Source organism: Hyaena hyaena, unplaced genomic scaffold (assembly GCF_003009895.1).
Source record: "Hyaena hyaena isolate Hyena2069 unplaced genomic scaffold, ASM300989v1 scaffold_1854, whole genome shotgun sequence".
Classification (NCBI taxonomy): Eukaryota; Metazoa; Chordata; class Mammalia; order Carnivora; family Hyaenidae; genus Hyaena; species Hyaena hyaena.
The window spans coordinates 33,634-53,373 of NW_024082487.1; the positions used below are offsets into that span (position 1 = coordinate 33,634).

General features: G+C 39.6%; 1 protein-coding gene and 1 pseudogene across 1 annotated transcript in view; both read right to left on the minus strand.

Moving 5' to 3' along the window:
* The window catches only part of LOC120226842 (laminin subunit alpha-2-like), a gene marked incomplete at both ends in the record, with an annotated part of 149,517 nt that overhangs the window by 15,935 nt on the left and 113,842 nt on the right, over nucleotides 1-19,740 (minus strand). Inside the window, 3 exons of the mRNA XM_039225007.1 lie at nucleotides 409-520; nucleotides 12,119-12,217; nucleotides 16,225-16,367. Of these exons, the coding sequence (XP_039080938.1) occupies nucleotides 409-520; nucleotides 12,119-12,217; nucleotides 16,225-16,367 (354 nt within the window). The remainder of the gene's footprint in view (nucleotides 1-408; nucleotides 521-12,118; nucleotides 12,218-16,224; nucleotides 16,368-19,740) is intronic.
* On the minus strand, nucleotides 4,814-7,883 carry LOC120226841 (annotated as a pseudogene).

Sequence of the window (19,740 nt, forward strand, 5' to 3'; positions counted from 1 at the left end):
AAAGTGTTGCTTTAATGTACTGAGCAGAATGATAAAATTAGCTTTTTAAAAAATTAACAGTCTCTTAGTTTTGAATACAAACAATAGCAAAGCAGAAGTTGTGTATTAGTTCTTTAATCATAATAGCCATTCCTCAAAAATTAAAGCATTCCTAAGGGACCGCATTCAATTTTCCGTGACTCTGCACTTATGATTACTAATTCACTGACTGTTGTCCCTAATTTAACATTGTAGATTGTAGATGCTCAGCAGACAGCACCCTTGAATATACCAACCAAAATACTTTTGAAACCCTGACCCTCAGATTGAGAAATGTTATCTCTTACCGGAGAAATTTCAGTCCTGTGTAATCCCTTTTTCTATTTTTCTGTTGGGAGGCATAATGATTAAATTAAATGATTCTAATACCTTCTGCATCCTGGGCAAGCTCCTTAATGAATTCTCCTAAGGAGTCTGCTCGTCTGTTGGTCCGCTCAGCATCCTGTCCAGTTTGCTCGCCATCTGCTGTCACTTTGGTCGCCTAATGATCCAAATTCAGGAAAAGCATAATTAATTGAGATGATGAAGCTCTAGCTAGATAAGCACCCACTGGCTACATTTTCTTTCAAATATTACTCTGAGCCAAAGGCAATCAATGAATTATTGATCAGATATACTGGAAATGACACCCCATGCTCAAGTATACAATTAAATTTTATTACTTCTTCCATTAAATGGAAATCAGAGAGTCGTATTTGGTCTTTTTAAAACCCTTGCTGTATGCAATGACATAGGGGAAGCGATAAAACACTATTATTTTTGAAGTATCTTTAAGGTACAGTTGCCAAAAGTCTTTAATCGATTCTTCAACCTCCACATGTTTCAGTTTTGTCCGTATTTTATTTACTGAAAAAATGTGGAGTCCAGCAAGGATCTCTTGAGGAGACACAGGCAGTATGTCTCAATAAGCTTGATCCTTGAGATGCAGTTTAGATCAACACGTTAATTAAAGAAACAAAGAGGGAGAAATGCTTAGCTACCAAGTGGTAAATGTTTGTTTTATAACACGCTAAAGATGCCATTAAAACATTAAAGAATAAATGCTAACTTCAACCGTATGTCATCACCAGGAAAGATGGCCATTAATCACAGAACCATATATCATTGTCAACAAAATAAGACCACTCCACAAGCAGCCTCACTTCCCAAAGTTTATCCCCATACATTTTCACCTTCATGGATGTCGCTCGACACAAAGGAATCCATTTAACGTGTTTGTAGTTGAGATACACTATATTTAGTCAAATAAAAATGGCATGTATACTATTCAATGTTTCTTAAAAGACACTATAAGGCTTAGAGTACCTTGAAATAGGTTTACATTTCATTATTCATTATGCATGTGCTAACAAATATGACATTTTTTACTAAAATGATACAGATGATCTAACTACAGATAATGAATTGAAGAATCACAAACTGCCCTAAAATAACTTGACTCAGGTCCAAATTGGCAGAGTATTAATAGTCTATAATCCCATACCATAGTACTTGCATTCTAGACATGCCCAGAGATTCTAAATTTTTTTATACATAAGTGGATTTTAAATAGAAATTAAAATAGAACTAAATGTCTGGCCAATGCAGAACATGGGAAGAGATGCTATAGAAATTATACTGCATTTTGTGATTTTCCCAGGGGGCAGTGAGAGTTTTAGTTCATGACCAGTGTTCAAGGTTTTGCATAAAAGAATAAAAAGTCTAACTATCATCATCTAATTCCTCAACCTGTGAGTGTTACCATCACAAAAGGATGAAAAGAGAAGATGCATTGGAAGTTTTAAAAACTCTTCTTTACGGTTTGCAGTAGATATATAAAATTATTTGCAGGGTGCTCATCAACAGGTCAAGTAACGTTTTACATACAGACACCACGTGCATATACACATAACTTTTTAATTTTTTTAATGTTTTATTTCTTTCTGAGAGAGAGAGAGACAGAGAGAGAGAGAGAGAGACAGCTTAGCAGGGTAGGGTCAGGGTAGGGTCAGAGAGAGAGGGAGACACAGAATCTGAAGCAGGCTCCAGGCTCTGAGCTGGAAGTCAGAACAGAGCCCGACATGGGACTCGAACCCACGAACTGAGAGATCATGACCTGAGCCGAAGTCAGATGCTTAACCGACTGAGCCACCCAGGCGCCCCTACACATAACTTTTTAAATGTTACTTTTGAATTACTAATGTCAACTGCTTAAGATGTTGGCCTTCTAAACTGTTGTAGATATTTGTCTAGTCTGGACTAGACTATACTCTATAATATCACTCCTATTTTTACACAGCACAGTGTATGATAAGGGACTTGATCTACATTATTATCATTTTTCAGTATCAAGAATTAATGTATCACCAGCATTGGTATCTGTTACCACACAGAAAATGTGCTCTATAATGTAAACTTAAAACTTGGGGTACGTAGGTGGCTCAGTCAGTTAAGCATGTGACTCTTGATTTTGGCTTAGGTCATGATCTCATGGTTTGTGGGATTGAGCCCATGTTGGGCTCTGTGCTGACAACACAGAGCCTGCTTGGGGTTCTCTTTCTCACCCTCTGCCTCTCCCTGGTTCATGCTCACTCACTCTCTCTCTCCCTCAAGATTAATAAATAATCATTAAAACAAAACAAAAAACATAAACTTAAAATGATCAATATCTTATCTATATTACTAAGAGATCATAACTTACATATTCACACCATGAAGCCTACCAATTCTGGTTAACAGTTGAGAGCATCTCATTTTTAAAAATAAGTATATATTGATACACTGTTTCTTTTAAATTCTGGATGATCAAGATAGCATCCCTTGCCTTGATTTCTACTTTCCTAATTCATTTACACAATAATGTGTAAGAGTCATCATTGACACACTTGGTACTGATTATATGAGCATTCCAATAGTAAGATGTCAAGAATTCTACATGACCTATGGTAAGAAAGAAGTTAAAAAAGTTATCACTAAGACCCTATGTAATCAAACTCCCTAGCTTCTATTTAGTATGAAATATGCCAAACTCTTTCCTTCTTAGGGCCTTCTGGGATCCTGCTGTTTAGCTGGCATGAATTTTTCTTTTACCCTTTCAGGTGCTGGCTCTTTGTCTTGGGTCATCTTTCAGCCTCAGTGTCCCTTCCTGAAGGGTACCAGGGCACCTAGCCAGGTTTTCAAATTTCTGCAGAACATTTTCTTCATAGTACCAAGCATTTTGGAATTACTTTATGGCTTCCCTATTTACTGGTTACCTCCTCGGCCAAAAGTCAAGCTGTAAGAGAGCAGGAACTTGGTCTGTTTTGCTCCTCACTTCATATCCAGCTTCTAGAACGATGCCTAACTAACAGCAAACGTTGAATGAATGTCCAATACATGATTAAACAATTACCTAATGCATCTTGCCAACCCTGTTACCATTCGTATTGCCTACTTTTCTACGAACACTCCCAGAAAAGAGCATTTGTTTATCTTATTGTTCCTTAACTCCTCTCCAGTTATCTAAAATAAATTCAGTCTCTAAGAGTCAGTTCCTACCCAACTTTCTCTATGAAGCCATCCCTAACTATTTTGGCTCATGCTTTCCTTTCTTACATGTTCTTTTCTTTCTTTCTTTTTTTGCTCTTAAAGGTTTTCTCCTAATATGCCATGAGATACCTTGATTATATAATTTCCCAAAGCACTTTTCAAGCTGCATCTTTCAGTTCTTCCCGACGCTACCAATCTTTCCAACGCAATACAAGATGCTGTACTATACTTCTGCCCCCTTCTCTTTGGAAAGCAATGCGATCCTAATGGCATCAACAGTCATACATTCTTATCTAATTAGAAGGAATATTTACAAACATCAGACACCCAGTTTTGAAACGTTTGTATTACTCCTGAACTGAATTAGCATTTTCTGGCTTTAAAGAAAGGCTGCAGTTTCAGCTGGTGACTTGTTGATAAACACATATCTGCTGAGGGAAAGGGAAGGGGAGTGAATATTGTATTTCTCTGTTGGCCTCAAAGTGCTAAATTTCACCAAAGGACACATCTAAAGCAAATATGCAATGGTGATTTTAAAACTTCCACTGCAACACAGTGAAGTAAACAGTAATTAGACATCTACCGATTTGTTTCCTAAAACAAACCAAAAAAAAAAAAAAACACAACAACACGTAAACAGAGATAACTCTGCCTATTCTTGCACAGATCCTCAAATCATGTTAAAAGGATCTAATTAAATGATCAAAAATTTCAATTAGCATTAATTATTTACATTTCAAGATGTTCCGTTGTCCCTTCCCCACCTCAAGTATTTAACTTGAAAGAGTGGGCTTTCTTACACATTAGTTTTGTACATATTTGAAGGAGCAGCAATAACTACCAATAACTTGACGTTTCTGTTTACAGGTGATCCCATTTTTTTTTCAGTTTCACAAAGCCATCATCTAGTGCTCCCACAAAATAGAGACTGTAGGTTCTAGGTAGCAAAGATTCTTTCTGAAATCAGTGTTAAGCCAAAGAAATATGAAGCAGGGCATTACACTAAATCTTTGGATCCAATGCACTAAACAAAGGTGAAAACTAGAAAAAGTTACCAGTTTTTTTTTTTTTTTTTTTTTTTTTACAGAATAATGACCTGCAAAAATCTGATTTCTGGTTGTATATTTTACACACTATATGGATTTGTGGCATCTGCTAATTAAAGCAGACACGTACTGTATATATATATATATATATACCTCCCCTGTATCCCCACCCCGAAAAATCTCCTACCTTATACTATTGTGGCTATGAGCCCAAGTCCCTTTCAATATTCATCAAAGTTTTGCTGTAGAAGGAAACTGACATCCAAGTTCTTATTTTTCTTCCAAGCAAAACATGCTTGCATCACAAGTCCTTTGGGAAATCCTAGTATCTTTAATCTTTCTATATCTTCTCATTCCTGAGGTATTACCTGGCTGTAGTTCATAGCGCCACTTCCACCTTCTGGGATTCCTCCCCGGCACCCCCACTCCCTCCTCCTCAACTACCTGCTTCTTGAACTGGCTCATCGACTACCTGAATAAAATGCTCCTAGTGTTGCCTAATTTTCTGCAGCAGTTGAGAATTTTCTTGACCAATTGTAGCAGCACTAGAAGCAGGCAAGAATTGTTGAATAATTTGTCTCAGCTGTTGCAACTGAGGCTGCTCTGTAAAAATTCAAGGGGATGTCCGCCAGAACGTGTGGGTATTGCTGCAGGTGCAGCCACTGACACTGAGGCATGCCAGGACTAGCTACCAGAGGGGGAGCAACCACAGTCTGACTTTCTCTACCTGCCAGATTTCCATAAAAAGGTGCTCCATTGCTCTGCCAGGGTGGTTGAAACTGGCTCCCAGGGCTGCAATTATTTGCTGGCCTTTACAGCCCATGGACATGACCTCAGTTACTATGGTCTCACAAGACTGACCCTCACACGGACACTGGTTGCATTTTCAAAAAGGTTTGACCAAGAGGCACCTGGGTGACTCAGTCAGTTAAGAGTCCAACTCTATTCCAGATCAGGTCATGTTTTCAGGGTTCTTGAATTTGAGCCCCGTGTGGGGCTCTGTTTTGACAGCGTGGAGCCTGCTTGCGATTCTCTCTGCCCCTCACCAATTCGAGTGTTTTCACTCTCTCTCTCTCAAAATAAAATAAACTTAAAAAAAAAAGGTTTGGCCGAGAAGAATTTGCTGATGTACCATCAGTTGATGTTGGGCTAGTAGTCACTGGTGTTTCTGCCAGCTTTTCTGTAGGTGTTTCTTGTCTCGTTGCTGGCAGGTTTCGGGCTCAGAAGATGCTGCCGTTGATGCTGGAATGAGGGGTGCAAGTGTGGGAGTGGGTGCCAAAGCAGGGCCGGGGGTGGGGACCCGAGCCCCAGCTGGAGCTGTGGAGGAGCCAATTGTGGTGCGGGGGCAGGATGTGACTGCTGGGTTATAGCGGGTTCTGGTGCCCATCACTGCTTTGGCTTTTGCCACCATAACTACCGCTAGGTTTTTTCTCCCGTTTTATTTTCTTTTATAGCACCATCATCATGGAGAACCTTGCCTGAATAATGTGTGATCTCCTATGGAAAAGACACCTTTCCCCTTTTCAGACCCAGCCTTCTTCTGGGGTGCTCTCAGTCTCCCCAGCATGAATGCCAATCCTGAAGGGCTGCTGCTGGGGGGTCTTCTGGGTGACCCGGGGCAGTTCCGCGCCCAGCAGGACCCTTTTAGAGATTTTCAAGAACAACTACTATGATCACCATTCATGACTATTTAGGGTAATTACTTTGTTAGGTGTTTTGCCTTATCTATCTAATCTCTGTCTTTGGGGCTAAGGCAATGCCTTACCTCCTTTTATTATTTAGAGTCCAGGCATAGTCAATTAGCTAATTAATTAATTAGCTAATATAATAATAATCAAACCAACTACAAATTCCTTGGTAGTTCTAAAGCCTGTTGGAGGGAAAAAAAAAAAAATCTATTCCTTCCCAATCCACTTAAACTGGCCGTATGCCAGGTGCTATGCTTGCCAGCAAATGTGAATGTCTGGGAAATTTCTGGGCATTTATCAGAGCCTAATAGGAAGCTTGTGCCCAAGAGCTGCAGCTGAGTGCTTAGGAAGGAAGCCAGGCAGGAGAGCCTCCAGTCTCGACCATGCTACATTCTTGTCCCTGGCACCACGGTCATTAAACAGTGGCCTGCGATCACACACCAAGTACCACACTGGTGCGGGCAGTGCTGGGGCTGGGAGCAAGCAGAAATTTTTTTTTTTACATGTATTTATCTTTGAGAAAGAGAGATAGAGACAGAGTACAGGTGGTGGAGGGGCAGGGAGAAGGAGACATAGAACCCGAAGCAGGCTCCAGGCTCTGAGCTGTCAGCACAGTGCCCGACTGAACTCACAGAGAGATCACGACCTGAGCCTAAGTCAGCTGCTTAACCAACTGAGCCACCCAGATGCCCCCAGGCAGAACTCTTTAGGGCCTGCACAGTGCTTACTGAGGAAGAAGATGGCCTTCCTCTGCAGGGTCTAGAAGGGCTGCCTCTCTTGGCTGTGCTCCAGGAGAGGAGGAAATGTGAGGTTCTTGGCAGCCCCCTCCCGCCCCCCCCCCCCCAAAAAAAAGGCATTGACTTACGGTATTAGCACTCTATAAAAGAGGAGTTACACATTCAGGCTCAACTGTACCTTGGATTGATATGTGTGTTCAGAAGGGCTTATAATACTCTCGTGTCTCATTTACTCTTTCTGCCTTTAAAGATACACAGAGGACACGATCCTTCTTTTTACACTGGTGAAAATAAAGGTATGGAAAAGTTAAGTGGCAAATCTCAACTCATACATACAGGGAATTGAGGGCAAAACACAAATTTTCTGTCTCACAGCTTTATATTTTGTCCATATCAAGCACTAACTTATATTTGGCTAACGTCCATGAAGACTAGGAAAGTATATGAAAAAGTTGATCATTCTGGGATGGAGGAAAGGCACTCCTTGAGCTTAGGTAGTACTTTAAGTGTATAAGCTCTAGGTTTTAGTAAATTAACATATTTAAGAATCCATTTCAGAACATCATGTAGACATATTTTTAAAAGTCATGTCTTATTTCACAGTAATTGGGTTGAAGAGCCACTCTTGTCAAAACCACCGATGAGAGACTCCATAAAGGAAGCTTATGACAAAGCACTATCAGCTCTGGGGAGTGGTGATAGATGGCGGTATCATTGTAAAAGCAAAATTCACAACAGTTTCACCCAGGACAGGCTATTGATAATGTTACAGATGAATGCTAAATCCTACGTGATAGGAGCTATCTGTCTGATTCAGTTTGGTTCTTCTTGCATGTTATTAAATTACCATTCCCTTCCTTAGTCATCTTCCCTGTTATTCACTGTTATCTAGTCCTTTGAACACTTGACAAATGTCTTCTCATTTATCCTACTATGTTGTACAGTCTTCCTTTCATTCTCTGTCTGTGATTTTCTCATTTTTAAATCCTCTTACCTCAGTTTTACAATCTTCCAGTGCTCCTTTTGAAATAATACCCTAAGCAATACCTTGTGTTTCTCTCTCACTTTTGATTACCATTTTTTTTTACATTCAAGTTCACTAAGCTGTGTATTTTTTTCCATCTATTTTTCTTCTCCTTTTTTCCCTTTTTCTTTCTTTTAAGAGTATTTATATTAAGCAGCATGCATTACCATTAGGCACACATTAATTTACTTCTGAACAATGTAGCTGTTACTTTCTTGCTTTAGCTCAAGCAGTTCTCACTGTGCCTCTTGAAATCTGCACATAATTTTCTTGGCTGGATATTACTCGTGTCTTTTATTTTCTGCCTTCTTTATGTTAAAGCTAGAATCTAATGGGGCGAATCTAACTAGTGAATAGACAACATTGCTTAGATGGCATCCAGTTCTGCATTCGCAGATTTATATGGCTTCCTGCTAAAATTAAATATCAAATCTAATCATTTATATGATATTCTCAAAGGTCATTTCAAAAACTACTGGTTTTGCATGTCTAAGTGGCAGTGAAGTACCCCTCAGGCAAGCTACTACACAACACACAAGGAAAGAGACAGGAAACAGCCAAGTGACCCTGTGGAACGTTAATAAATGAGTTCTATGCAATTTCTCCCTGAATGTCTCAGGTGTCAACTTTAAAAGTTCCAAACCAAGCAAGTATCCTGTGCTACACATTTATCTCTCTTTTAAAATATAATAGTAAAACTGAAAAAGAACATTGTTGACAACTTAAACCTTTTAAAACTACAAATAAGGTAAACATACAAAATTGTTGGCACTTAGCTTTTAAAATTAGTGTCATCATTTTGGAAACAGTTTTTATTTAAATTTTATTTTAAATAGGATGTAAAAGACAATCAAATGAAACTAAATATTGATGTTTTATATAATTTAGTCTATTACATACATTGAGGAGATGTTTTTCAAAGGAAGGAAAATATCCAACTCAATATAATTATAAATACTTGCCTGATTTTAGAGTGTTGTAGAGACATTAAACATCAATGCTTATTTTCAGTTTTTATACCTGTCACCCAGTTGTTCAAATTGCTATTATTTACATTACTCGCAGTTAATTAGTTTTTACTGAACTACTATGTGCATGATATTGGTGATACCGTGGTGAGAAAAACTATTTAGAAGACATACGTCCTGCCCTTTTGAAACTCATAGTCTGGGGGAGTAGAGAAGTATTTGCTGAGTGATCATGAAAATAAATTTATAATTACCAACTGAAGAGAAAACACAGTGGTATAAGCCAGTTATAGGAATCTCATCACACCTTCAATGTCTCTCAGAACGCAGGGTTCCATGAGCTGAGGTTTGAGAGGTGAACTGGAATTAACAGAAATTAACAACATATAGGAGAAGGTGACTGACTTCAGAGGCTAAAGACAACATATATGGAAAGGCTCTACGGTGGTGGGATGAGCTAACTGAAGGGCAGTATGACTGGAGAGCAGACAGCCAGAGGCACAAATACCGGGAGATGTGGTCAAAGATAGGACTTGGGGCTTGAACTTAAGAGCAGTGAGAAATTAGGAGTATGAGTTTAAACACTAGGGAGACATATTCAAATTTAGAAAAGCAAAAGTGCATTCTGGCTACACTGTAGAGAACAGAGTGGAAGGGAAACTGGTAAAAGCAAAAAGGAGTAGGTAGAAAGCCAGTGTGTTCATTTCCAGCTAAAGATTACAAAGAGTGAATGAGAGTTGGTTAGTAGAGATATAAAGTTATACAAGAAGGGGAACCCCCTGCATTTGGTAATGAGTTGAATAAGTGGGGGTACAGTAAGAAAGAAGAAGGACCAAGAAAAATTTCTAGCTTTCTGGCTTGTATATTCAATGTATCAGACAACCAGACTGTGAGTTGGGGGAGAGATGAGGCTGGGGAGTGAAGCATGAATCACATCACAATGAGAGAGGATTCTATGTCATATCGAACAAAATGGAGAGCTGTTGTAGAATTTGAAGAAAAGTGACATGATCAAATCTGTGATTCAGAGAGTTTAGTGTGTCATATAAATAATAATTGTAGTTGAATCTGGCTTAGAGAGAGAGGTCATACAAGGAAACTGAATTGGATTGGGTTGAAATGAAGGTAGAGTAAAAAGGTAACTCATTCATTTGGTAGGGGACTGGCTACATATTGGAGGATAAATACATCACTGAGATGCTCTAAACAGGAGAATGAGCAGGGGAGGGGCAGAGAGAGAAGAAGACCCAGGATCTGAAACGGGCTTAGCAGAGAGCCCGGTGTGGGGCTCGAACTCACAAGTGGTGAAATCATGACCTGAGCCAGTCTGATGTTTAGCTGACTGAGCCACCCAGGTGCCCCTCAACTTTGCTTTTCACCTTAAACTCTTCTAACATATAAAGTCTATTTTTAAAAATTTATTCAGTACTGGAGAGTCTGCTGAAGCGATGACATGATGTAGGCTAACACATAATAAAGGTCTGACTTTCCTAGTTAAATATTTCTTATGTTTCCAGACTTAGATCATTAGGCTGTAATCAGATCAATGAGAGCAATGATTGTGTCAGCTTTGCTTATACCTCAATCCCCAGAGTCTGTCATTCTGACACAGTACGTAGAACATGGTAGATGCCCAATAAGGATTAATTAAATAATTGAATAAGTGAAGTGCCTCTGGTTCCATGGAATTTTCCCTGATTACCGTAACAAGATTAAATTCTTTCATTTGCATGTGTTTCTCAGGTACATTTCTTGTTCCTTTCTTTTATTTCATGTTTTATTATATATTTGCATGCAGTTGTCCCACATTACCCTCCATGCACTTAAATACATAGGTATACACACACGCAAACACACATCACATGCACACACACTCACAAACTAGATACAAGTTCATTGAAAGACAAAGCCTCAATTATAAATCTTTCATCTGTAAACACCTAGCTTGGGTGAACATTCAGAAGTGCTTGTTGAACTGAGTTTACTTTGCTGTGATCAGTTTAAAATTTCTTATTTATTTGTACTTACATAACAAATACAAAATTATTAACTATTAAATTAATAGGAGTTAAATGTACAGTAATCTAATTAATACTACATCTGGCAAGAAATTCTATTCTTGCTGGTACAAGATTCTGAAAAAGTGTTTAGTATGCTGTTTGTGATATCAGGGCCATTGTTCAGTATTATGTGCTCAGAAGCTGATTTGATTTCTCTACGGAAATTTTCCTAAACCTGCAGCACGCTTGTGTGGTGGGAACAGTAAAAGGCCAAGGGGAATCTGGAGACTAGGTTCCGCTTAGGTTCCTGAGTCTAGTGAATTGTGTGGCCATAGGTAATTCATTTCACCGTCACAACCTGAGGTATCTGTTCTTAAACAAAGAAGAAATGAACTAAATAATATGTAAGAGCCTTCTAGCTCCAATATTCTTTGCCATTTAAAGTTCTTAGGTAATCAAACTGGATGCCTACCTTACAGGCCAGTTTTCTGTTCATGCATTTTTCTGGCCACAAGATGGCGAACTTTATGTTGTTTTCTTTATTCTCTAACAGCAAAAAGAAATTTCACCCTTTTGCAGTTTTGAAAGTTTAAAACACCCAATTCCTTAAAAAGTCTGATAAATGTAACACAGACTTTACATCCTAAGTTTTAAAAGTGTCTTAAATGCTTTGGATTTTCACAATAAAGATTCCTCTTTTGTGTAGGAATACTGATTTAGACTATTTCTATACAAATGCAAATATCCCGTGATGAGATCAAAGCGTCTCTAAGTATTTTCATTTGTTTTTCTTTTTCCTTACATAGTCAAAGACAGTGCTGTTGGAATTCAGAATTGATAAAGACTTCACATGCAACTGGGTAGCATTTTCAAAATATACTGTCACTTTGGTATTTTTAGCTTTTGTCCTTGACATTGTCCAAGTATGACGACAACCTTCTTTGATGCTAAGATTCTCTTTGAGGCAGCAGTAGCAAGTCAAAATACATCTACTTCATACACCAAATTGGGAATTAGAAACAAGATTTGCACCTCAGAAATATGATGTAATTTTCCTTAATATATAGGATCTCTCTGCTTTAAGAAGCTTCCTGGTCTTCCCCACTTACCCTGTTCAGAAGCTCATTCATTTCTGTCACGAGTGTGTTCAAATTGCCCTCTGCCAATTGAATGAGCCTCTCTGGGGCTCGCTGAGGTGAGAGCAAATGCTGAAAAAGATTTCCACAAACATTTTAGTAAATGGTTTTGTAGTGATCATGGGGTTGAACATTTAACAGTTTTCCTTTATATACAAGGTATTTAGCCTTCTCATCTTCAAAGAAAAGATAGAGAAACCATTTCAACTGGGCACATATATACAAAGTGCTATGCAGAATATCCTGGCAAATAATACAAATTGCGGTCATTTATTGAGAAATTCTCTGTGCTAGGCTTTGTTGTTTTGTTTTTTCATGTAATTCCTACAACAGTTCTATGAGGTAAATGTTATTCTGTCTTGAGTATGAGCAAACCATGGCTCCAAAAAAGTTAAAACTTATACAACATCACATGGCCGGTAAGGGGGAGAGTCAAGATGAACCCTGTTTGATTGTTTAAGACTTCCACTTCCACCAAACAGAGACCCTGTTTACAAGAAAAAAAAGAGAACAGAAGCCTTTGATGGAGGGAGGGACCTGGCCGGGCACTAACTAACTGAGCTGGTCTCAGTTTTGGAGGACTTGGTCTCCCACTCATATAAAGCAAGGCTGTTTTCTTCTCCTGTTGAATGTAATCAATCTCACAGAACGCTAACCTTAGCCGGGGTCACTCTCTGCCACTGATGAATGAAAGAAAACCCGAGACCATTCCATAATCTTGTCTACGCAGACAAATCCACGGTCTTGGTGTAGACCACAAAAGTACCAAAAATTCATTTGCTGTCGAATCTGAGAGACCACTGCCTCTTTAGAAAACACAGCTTTAGCCTCCCTCTGTTCTTACCTCCTTTCAGATAAGATTCATTAGAATAATTGATTACCACCAGTTCCTAGTCCAGCCCAAATCCCAGCTTTCTTTTTTTTTTTTAATTTTTTTTAGTGTTTTTATTTATTTGTAGGAGAGAGAGAGAGAGACAGCGCAAGCAGGGGAGGGTCAGAGAGAGAGGGAGTCACAGACTCTGAAACAGGCTCCAGGCTCCGAGCTGGCAGTCAGCACAGAGCCCGACGCGGGGCTCGAACCCACGAACCGTGAGATCATGACCCAAGCGAAAGTCGGACGCTCAACCGACTAAGCCACCCAGGCGCCCCAGAATCCCGGGTTTCTTAAACCTGCCCCCAATCACCTAGTGCACACACAAGTACTCTAAGTCATTTCTCTTACCCTCTTAGTGGGACATGTCTCAGTGCCCCAAGGTGTGCAGCATCCCTAGTTGACAAAGGCAACTCTGTTCTCAGTGGTCTCTGGCCGCAGCCACAGAGCATTGGCACAGTTAAAGGGACTGAACAGGAGGTAAAATATTACCCTTTTAAAATATCGAAATAGAATCCCAGGTATCTGGGTATTACATAAATTATAAAAGAAGAACACAAACACAGAACCAAGAAAAGCTGGAATTTAAGGAAGATCAAGGTTGTTTAGACCAGCCCTCAGCCAGCCCTCAGGAAATAGAGGACTGTTTCTCTGGACTTCAGGGATGGCCACGATCGGAACCTTTTCCATTAGCGCCTTTCAATACTTTATCCAGTGCTTATGTATTATTTTAAAAATTGCTTATGTCCTACTGAAGTATTTGCTTTCCTAGTTTAATCTGCTTTCTTTGTATTCAGTCCATGAACAACAGGTGCCCCTCATTCACGGGGGAGATATCCAAAGATCCTCAGGGGATGCCTGAAACTGCTGATAGTCAGGAACTCTGTATATACTGTTTTTTCCCCTATACATATGTACCTATGATAAGGTTTCATTTATAAAATAGGCACAGTAATAAATTAACAACAATAATAAAATAGTTATGAAGGCATACTGTAACTGAAGATATGTGAATGTAGTCTCTCTCAAAATATCTTGCTGGACTATACTCACCCTTCCCGTGATGATGTGAGATGACAGAATGCCTACATAATGAGGTGAAGCGAGGTGAATGACACAGGCACTGTCATGCAGCATTAGGCTACTACTGACCTGGTGATAAGTCAGAAGGAGTCTCATCCACTTGTGAACCATGGTTGACCATGGGTAACTGACACCATGGTTAAGGGGGACTAAGGAAAATAACTGGCCAGCATCTTCTTTATAAAACTCTTCACATTCCTGAATGCCAGGCCTACAAGGTAAACTCAGATTCTGCTGTCTAGCTTTCAGGGTTGTCCTTCATATCGTCCTGCCCTAATCAAGTTGCTAGCTTTATGTTTTACTAGTATGTCTGCCTTCTAATATCTAACAGACAGAGCCTTGTGCATTCCCAGCTCTGCCTCTGCTCATCTGCTCTCTTAGACTCGATGGCAAGAGTATGTATGAGCCCAGGGTCAGGGAGGCCTCATCACTGACAGGCCGGGCCCTTCCAAGGGAAGTCATTTTCTCTCTATGAGCTTTACAAAGGTGATTTCATTCTCACCGGCCCTAAAGTTACAGTGGCCTCTATTCCAATCCTGGCTCTGCACTTAGTGGCTACGTGATCTTGTGTCTCTAACTTTGCTGTGCTTTAGTTTCCCTACCTGAAAACAAAATCAAACAAAAACAAAAACAAAAATATAAAAGATACACTATATCTTTCCTACTTCTTGGAGCTTCTATAAGTTTTGTGTGTGGTAATTCATGTAAGACTTTAGTCACTTAATTGCTTAGCACAGAGATACTCATCAATAAGTGCCAGTTATTCTCACTGTCATCATTATTGGTTTCTTCTTCTGGAAAAGAGGAATAATAAGGCTTACCTTAAAGGCCATGGTCCAGATTATAGAATATATTCCCCTAGAAGTGTGTCTGCCAGTGCCTAGTGAATAAATCTTAGATTTTTCCTCCAGTCCTTGCCAATATTTCTCTGCCTATTCAAATTGTGTCTATCCTTCAAGTTCCAACGCAACTGACGCTCTCATTAATAATGCATTCCCTGGTTACTCTGAATATTACCTGTTTCTCCAATCTTTGTACTCTATTGTAAGTCAAAGTTTTATAAAGCACATGGTGATTATGCTGAGTGTTTAATTGTTGTTTTAAGTGCGTAGACTGTAAGCTTCCTGAGGGTAGTGGCCCCAGGATAGGAGGCATGAAACCCCCAGGGGACCAAGAACAATATTGAAGCAATCCAGAATTTCTCAAAAAAAAAAAAAAAAGAAAAAGTCTGATCATTGACTGATAGTGTATAAAGCAGTTACTTTTCATCTTTTTTTCATTAGATGAAACCCCAATTTCCTTAACATTTCCTCCTATCTCACCAAGTTTCCACAATGTTTTAGAATAGTGTTACTCAAATTAGTTCTTGCTGAAGTATCTTCAAAGGTCTACTAGCTCTCCAGCTCCAAATTTTATTCTTGTGTTTTCACTCTGACAGGAAACCTAAATGTTAATAATGTAAGCATTTCTGGAACTCAGGCTGGGAACCTGAGAGATGGAGAGATGAACCTGATCTCAGCACCTACCTTTGCATGCATGTTTGATGATGTGGCAGATCGAGCACATAAATCATCACTTGAACTTGAACTCGTCAAATGATGCCAAATGTCATCTTAGGGCCCTTTTGCAGGGGCTGTCTAGTTCATAGTGTGGAATAGTAAGAGTTACATGGAACATACTGATAAAAAAAACCTGTGTGGAAGCAGTCAGTATTCTTGTTGCGAGCAGTAATTTGCTTTCAGCAAAAATTGTCTGTTATTTTATATTAATGTTTTTAATTTTAATTTTATTGTTTTTTTAGGCTTTTGTGAGGATTAATGTGTTTTGATTTTATAGAGCTATAAGTATAGGGAACTCATACCTGATTTTATGTTTGTACATATTTAAGTAACATAATAAAGCTGATTTAGGCCAAGCACTGGGGGTACATAAGCCTCTTTCCCTTAATAGCAACCTGTATATTATAGTGCTCAAATGTAGAAAGCACTGGTTTAGAAAGTCTCTGAATCTCCTTACTGGCTGCTTTCCTTGATTTGGGGCAATGGGAAGAAAAATGTATCAATTATGGCTCCTTGGGAAGCTTCTGTTACTTTCCCATGGCTCTCATATTACTGCTCCAACCTACCTTCAGTTCTTGAGTCCTATTTTCAAGGTCATACAGCATTTTATACGGGGCAGGCAGCGGGCCAGTGAGGTTGATGCTCATGGCCATCTGCCCCAGGCGAGCCAAGTCACCAAGGAGAAGACCCGTGCATTCATCTCCACAAACTGTGAAAGGGAAACAACATAGAATATTTACTTCTGTTAAGTATCCCAGGCAGATGTTCAGAGATTTCAGCTATGAAATATTTTATGGCCCAAGTATAATTCTGCGAGAGATGGTGCTACTCATCTTAGATAATTAACACTTTCAAATGGATGACAGTTGAAAAAAAAAAAAAGATGAAAAGAACAACAGAAGAGCAGACATGCCTGTTGCCCAGAAAGCTGAAATATGGACAGCGACATAAGCTGAGGAACAAAGAGGAGGAGCAAATGGATTTAGAGGGAAACAAGCATATTGCAGAAGTACGAGAGGTAAGACGTGGAACACAACATTATAAATGTTCCAGAATTTCTGCATAAGCAATCTAGAGGACATCTGTAACTAGGGAAATAAAATGTACTCCAGGGTCTAAAAATGCAAGCAAATACCCTGTGTTCCACTGGAGCGCACTGTGGAGTATCTGTTAACAATTGGGTCTCTATGCGCTTATGTACCGTGTACACTGCATACCCTCAAAAGGTACTAACTTTCAGCTTGACATCCACTGAAAATAATTATTTTAGTTATTTTTTTTAAAAAGAGAAAGAGCTTTACTTTTTATAAGTTGTGGTCTTTTGCTCGTGATAACATATTTACTTACCTACGTACTTGCCAACTTCTCCTCTTTAGGCTTTCGGCCCATGATCCCCCCTCATTCCACGTGCTCTCACAATTCCTGCTTTGCTAATTTACCCCATCCAGTCTTGTGGCTAAATAATTGCGAAGGGCCAGGGAAATGTTATTCCTTAAGTGCCAATGTTCTAGGTATAATCTTTCCAATAATTAGAAAGAGGGACTATTCAAATCTGGCATGGTAGATGAGGGCTAGTGGTAGAGGTTCTAAAATGAAAAGACATGAATTCTTTTGTAGGATTTTAAATATATACATAGTCAGTTTAAACGTTTTTTATTTCAATTTTTTTTCTCTCCCCTTTGCATCAGAGCGATGAGATGCAGCTTCTCCATGCAAAGGAGCATATACTACCATGCTTGTGATATGCATTTATGGATATGGTTATAATTTCTAGCATATATTCAACAGAAGGAGGTTAAGAGAGGTGAACACATAACATGGAAAATACCAAGACTGGAGCAGGTTTGGACCATGCCCAAAATTGGCAAGAATTCAATTAGTTCACTAAACAGCACTCCCCTGAGCTGCCTAATGGAGAGAAAACTATTAAATGAAGCTTGTAAACAAAGAGAAGTAGTACAGAGGGTGATATTTTGATAGGACAGCAGTTAGAGGTGAGTTACAATATCCCTTCTCAGGGATTAAACTGCCCCAGCAGGGCTATTAATAAACCAGCTCCTTACAGGTATTACCTGCAAGTGTAGAGAGGCGCCTGCAGGAACCTCGCCAGCCAAGCGAACAAAGAGTTTTTGGAGGCAGGAGCCAAGGTGTGGAACGAGAGCTATGTTCTCTTCCTCTTCTGCTAACCAGAATGAAAGGGAATTTGCTCTGCATGGAAATTCGGTGTAAAGAACAGAGCATCATGCCTTCGCATCCTCAGTTCAATGCAAGTGCTTGAGGAGCTTTAACAGACTTGTCTACAGGAAACACTTACAGAAAACACAACCTGCAACATAATTAGGTGCCGAACTGGTTATGTCTAAACATCAAGACACCGCCTGGTTCTCGTGTGTTAGTGGGTCTCAGAATCATCTGAAGAATATTCTTAAAAATCAGAAGACAGCCATGAGCCCAATCTTGCTGATTCAGGAGGGGACTGAATTACCTGGCTTCTGATTCTCTGACTGAGAATGTGCTTTCCTACCAAGCTGTCAGGTAAATACTGATACTTCTGGTCTAGAAGTAACCAGATTGGCAGTGGCGGCATCACCTGGGAGTTTATTGGCCATGCATAATCTTGGTCCACTCTAGATCCAGTGGATCAGAATTTGCGTTTTAGAAGATTCTCATGTGATCTATACCTGTTAGTGTTTGAAAAGCAGTGCGGCAGGCTGGTTGGTCTCCATTTTGGCTGTACATTAGAAGCATGTGGGGATTTATAAAATAAAGCTATCCCGGTACTTCCCACCCTCAGCTTCAGAGCATCTGATTTCTTGGGTCTGGGGTAAGGCCCAGGAATTAGGATTTTTAAGAGATTACAGATGATCCTATCAGACAGCCAGGGTTCAAACTACTGTTTGAGGTGATAAGCTTTAGGGATGTTTAGTCTAAAGATGTAAGATGTCATTTTGATTGTTGTCTTCTCTGCCCAGGACACTTCTCCCTCCATCTTCCCCTATGTAGCTCTTGGATGTTCAGGTCAAGTGCTCAAGCGTTACTTCTTCAGACAGGAAGGACATGATGACTCTGAAATTACCCATCTCCACCAATCGTGTGGCATTCCCTTTGTCTTGTTATCTTAATACTTGTGTGTATGAGCAGTCTTATGACTTTATTGCTTCTTCCACACCAGAGAAGGGACCTCAATCACCTTTGGTCACAGTGTTTAGGAAAGTGCCTTACACATAGCAAACATAGTGAAAAATATTTGCTTACCACTATCTTTGTAAAGGAAGAGCAACCAATATTTTGGAGAAGACTAGAGTGGTAGAAGAAGAGAGAGCGAAGGAGGGATGGAAATGGAGGGAAGGAGGGAGAGAGGGAAAGTCAGAGTGGTCAAACAGGAATTGTCTAAATGGAAGAAAGTGATAATGAGATAAGAATGAGAGAGCCACACAGAACATAATAAAAACAACAGTAAAAGAAAACTGTCTTGTGATTAGACAGGAAGAGACCACAAATGTCAGGAGATGGTTGTTATGATGCCTGCAGAAAATAATTCAAGTTCTTTTTCTTTCAAAGTAATTCAACTTTGACCCAGGAAAGAGTTATTGGGCTGGAGGAAGGGAAAGAAAAAAAGTATATATATAAAATCTTCTTAAGAAAGAAACAACACAGAGGGGTTACTGACCAGATAAAAGCAATGCTCAATTCTGGGGTGGATTAAAAATGGCCACCACTTCTTTCCTGTTCTCCTATTATGAGGTAGGGTCTATTTCTCTCCCCTTGAGTTTGGGTTGGATTTATGTCACACTCTGACCCACAGAGGGTGTCAGAGGAATACTAAGTCTCTTGAGCCTCAGCTTCAAGGGGTTCAGCATTTTCTGTTTTCATATTCTTGGAACCCTGCAGCCTTATGAATAATCCCAGATGAGCCTTCATGAGGAAGAGAGGCAGCTGTGGGCAAGAGAAAGGCAGGCCCCACCATTCGGGCTGTGGACCCATCATGTGAATGAGATCCCCCAGCATGGCAACAAAACTACTACCCCCTGGGGCCCGGCCCAAATTGCCAATCTACAGAAACCTGAGGATATATTTATACA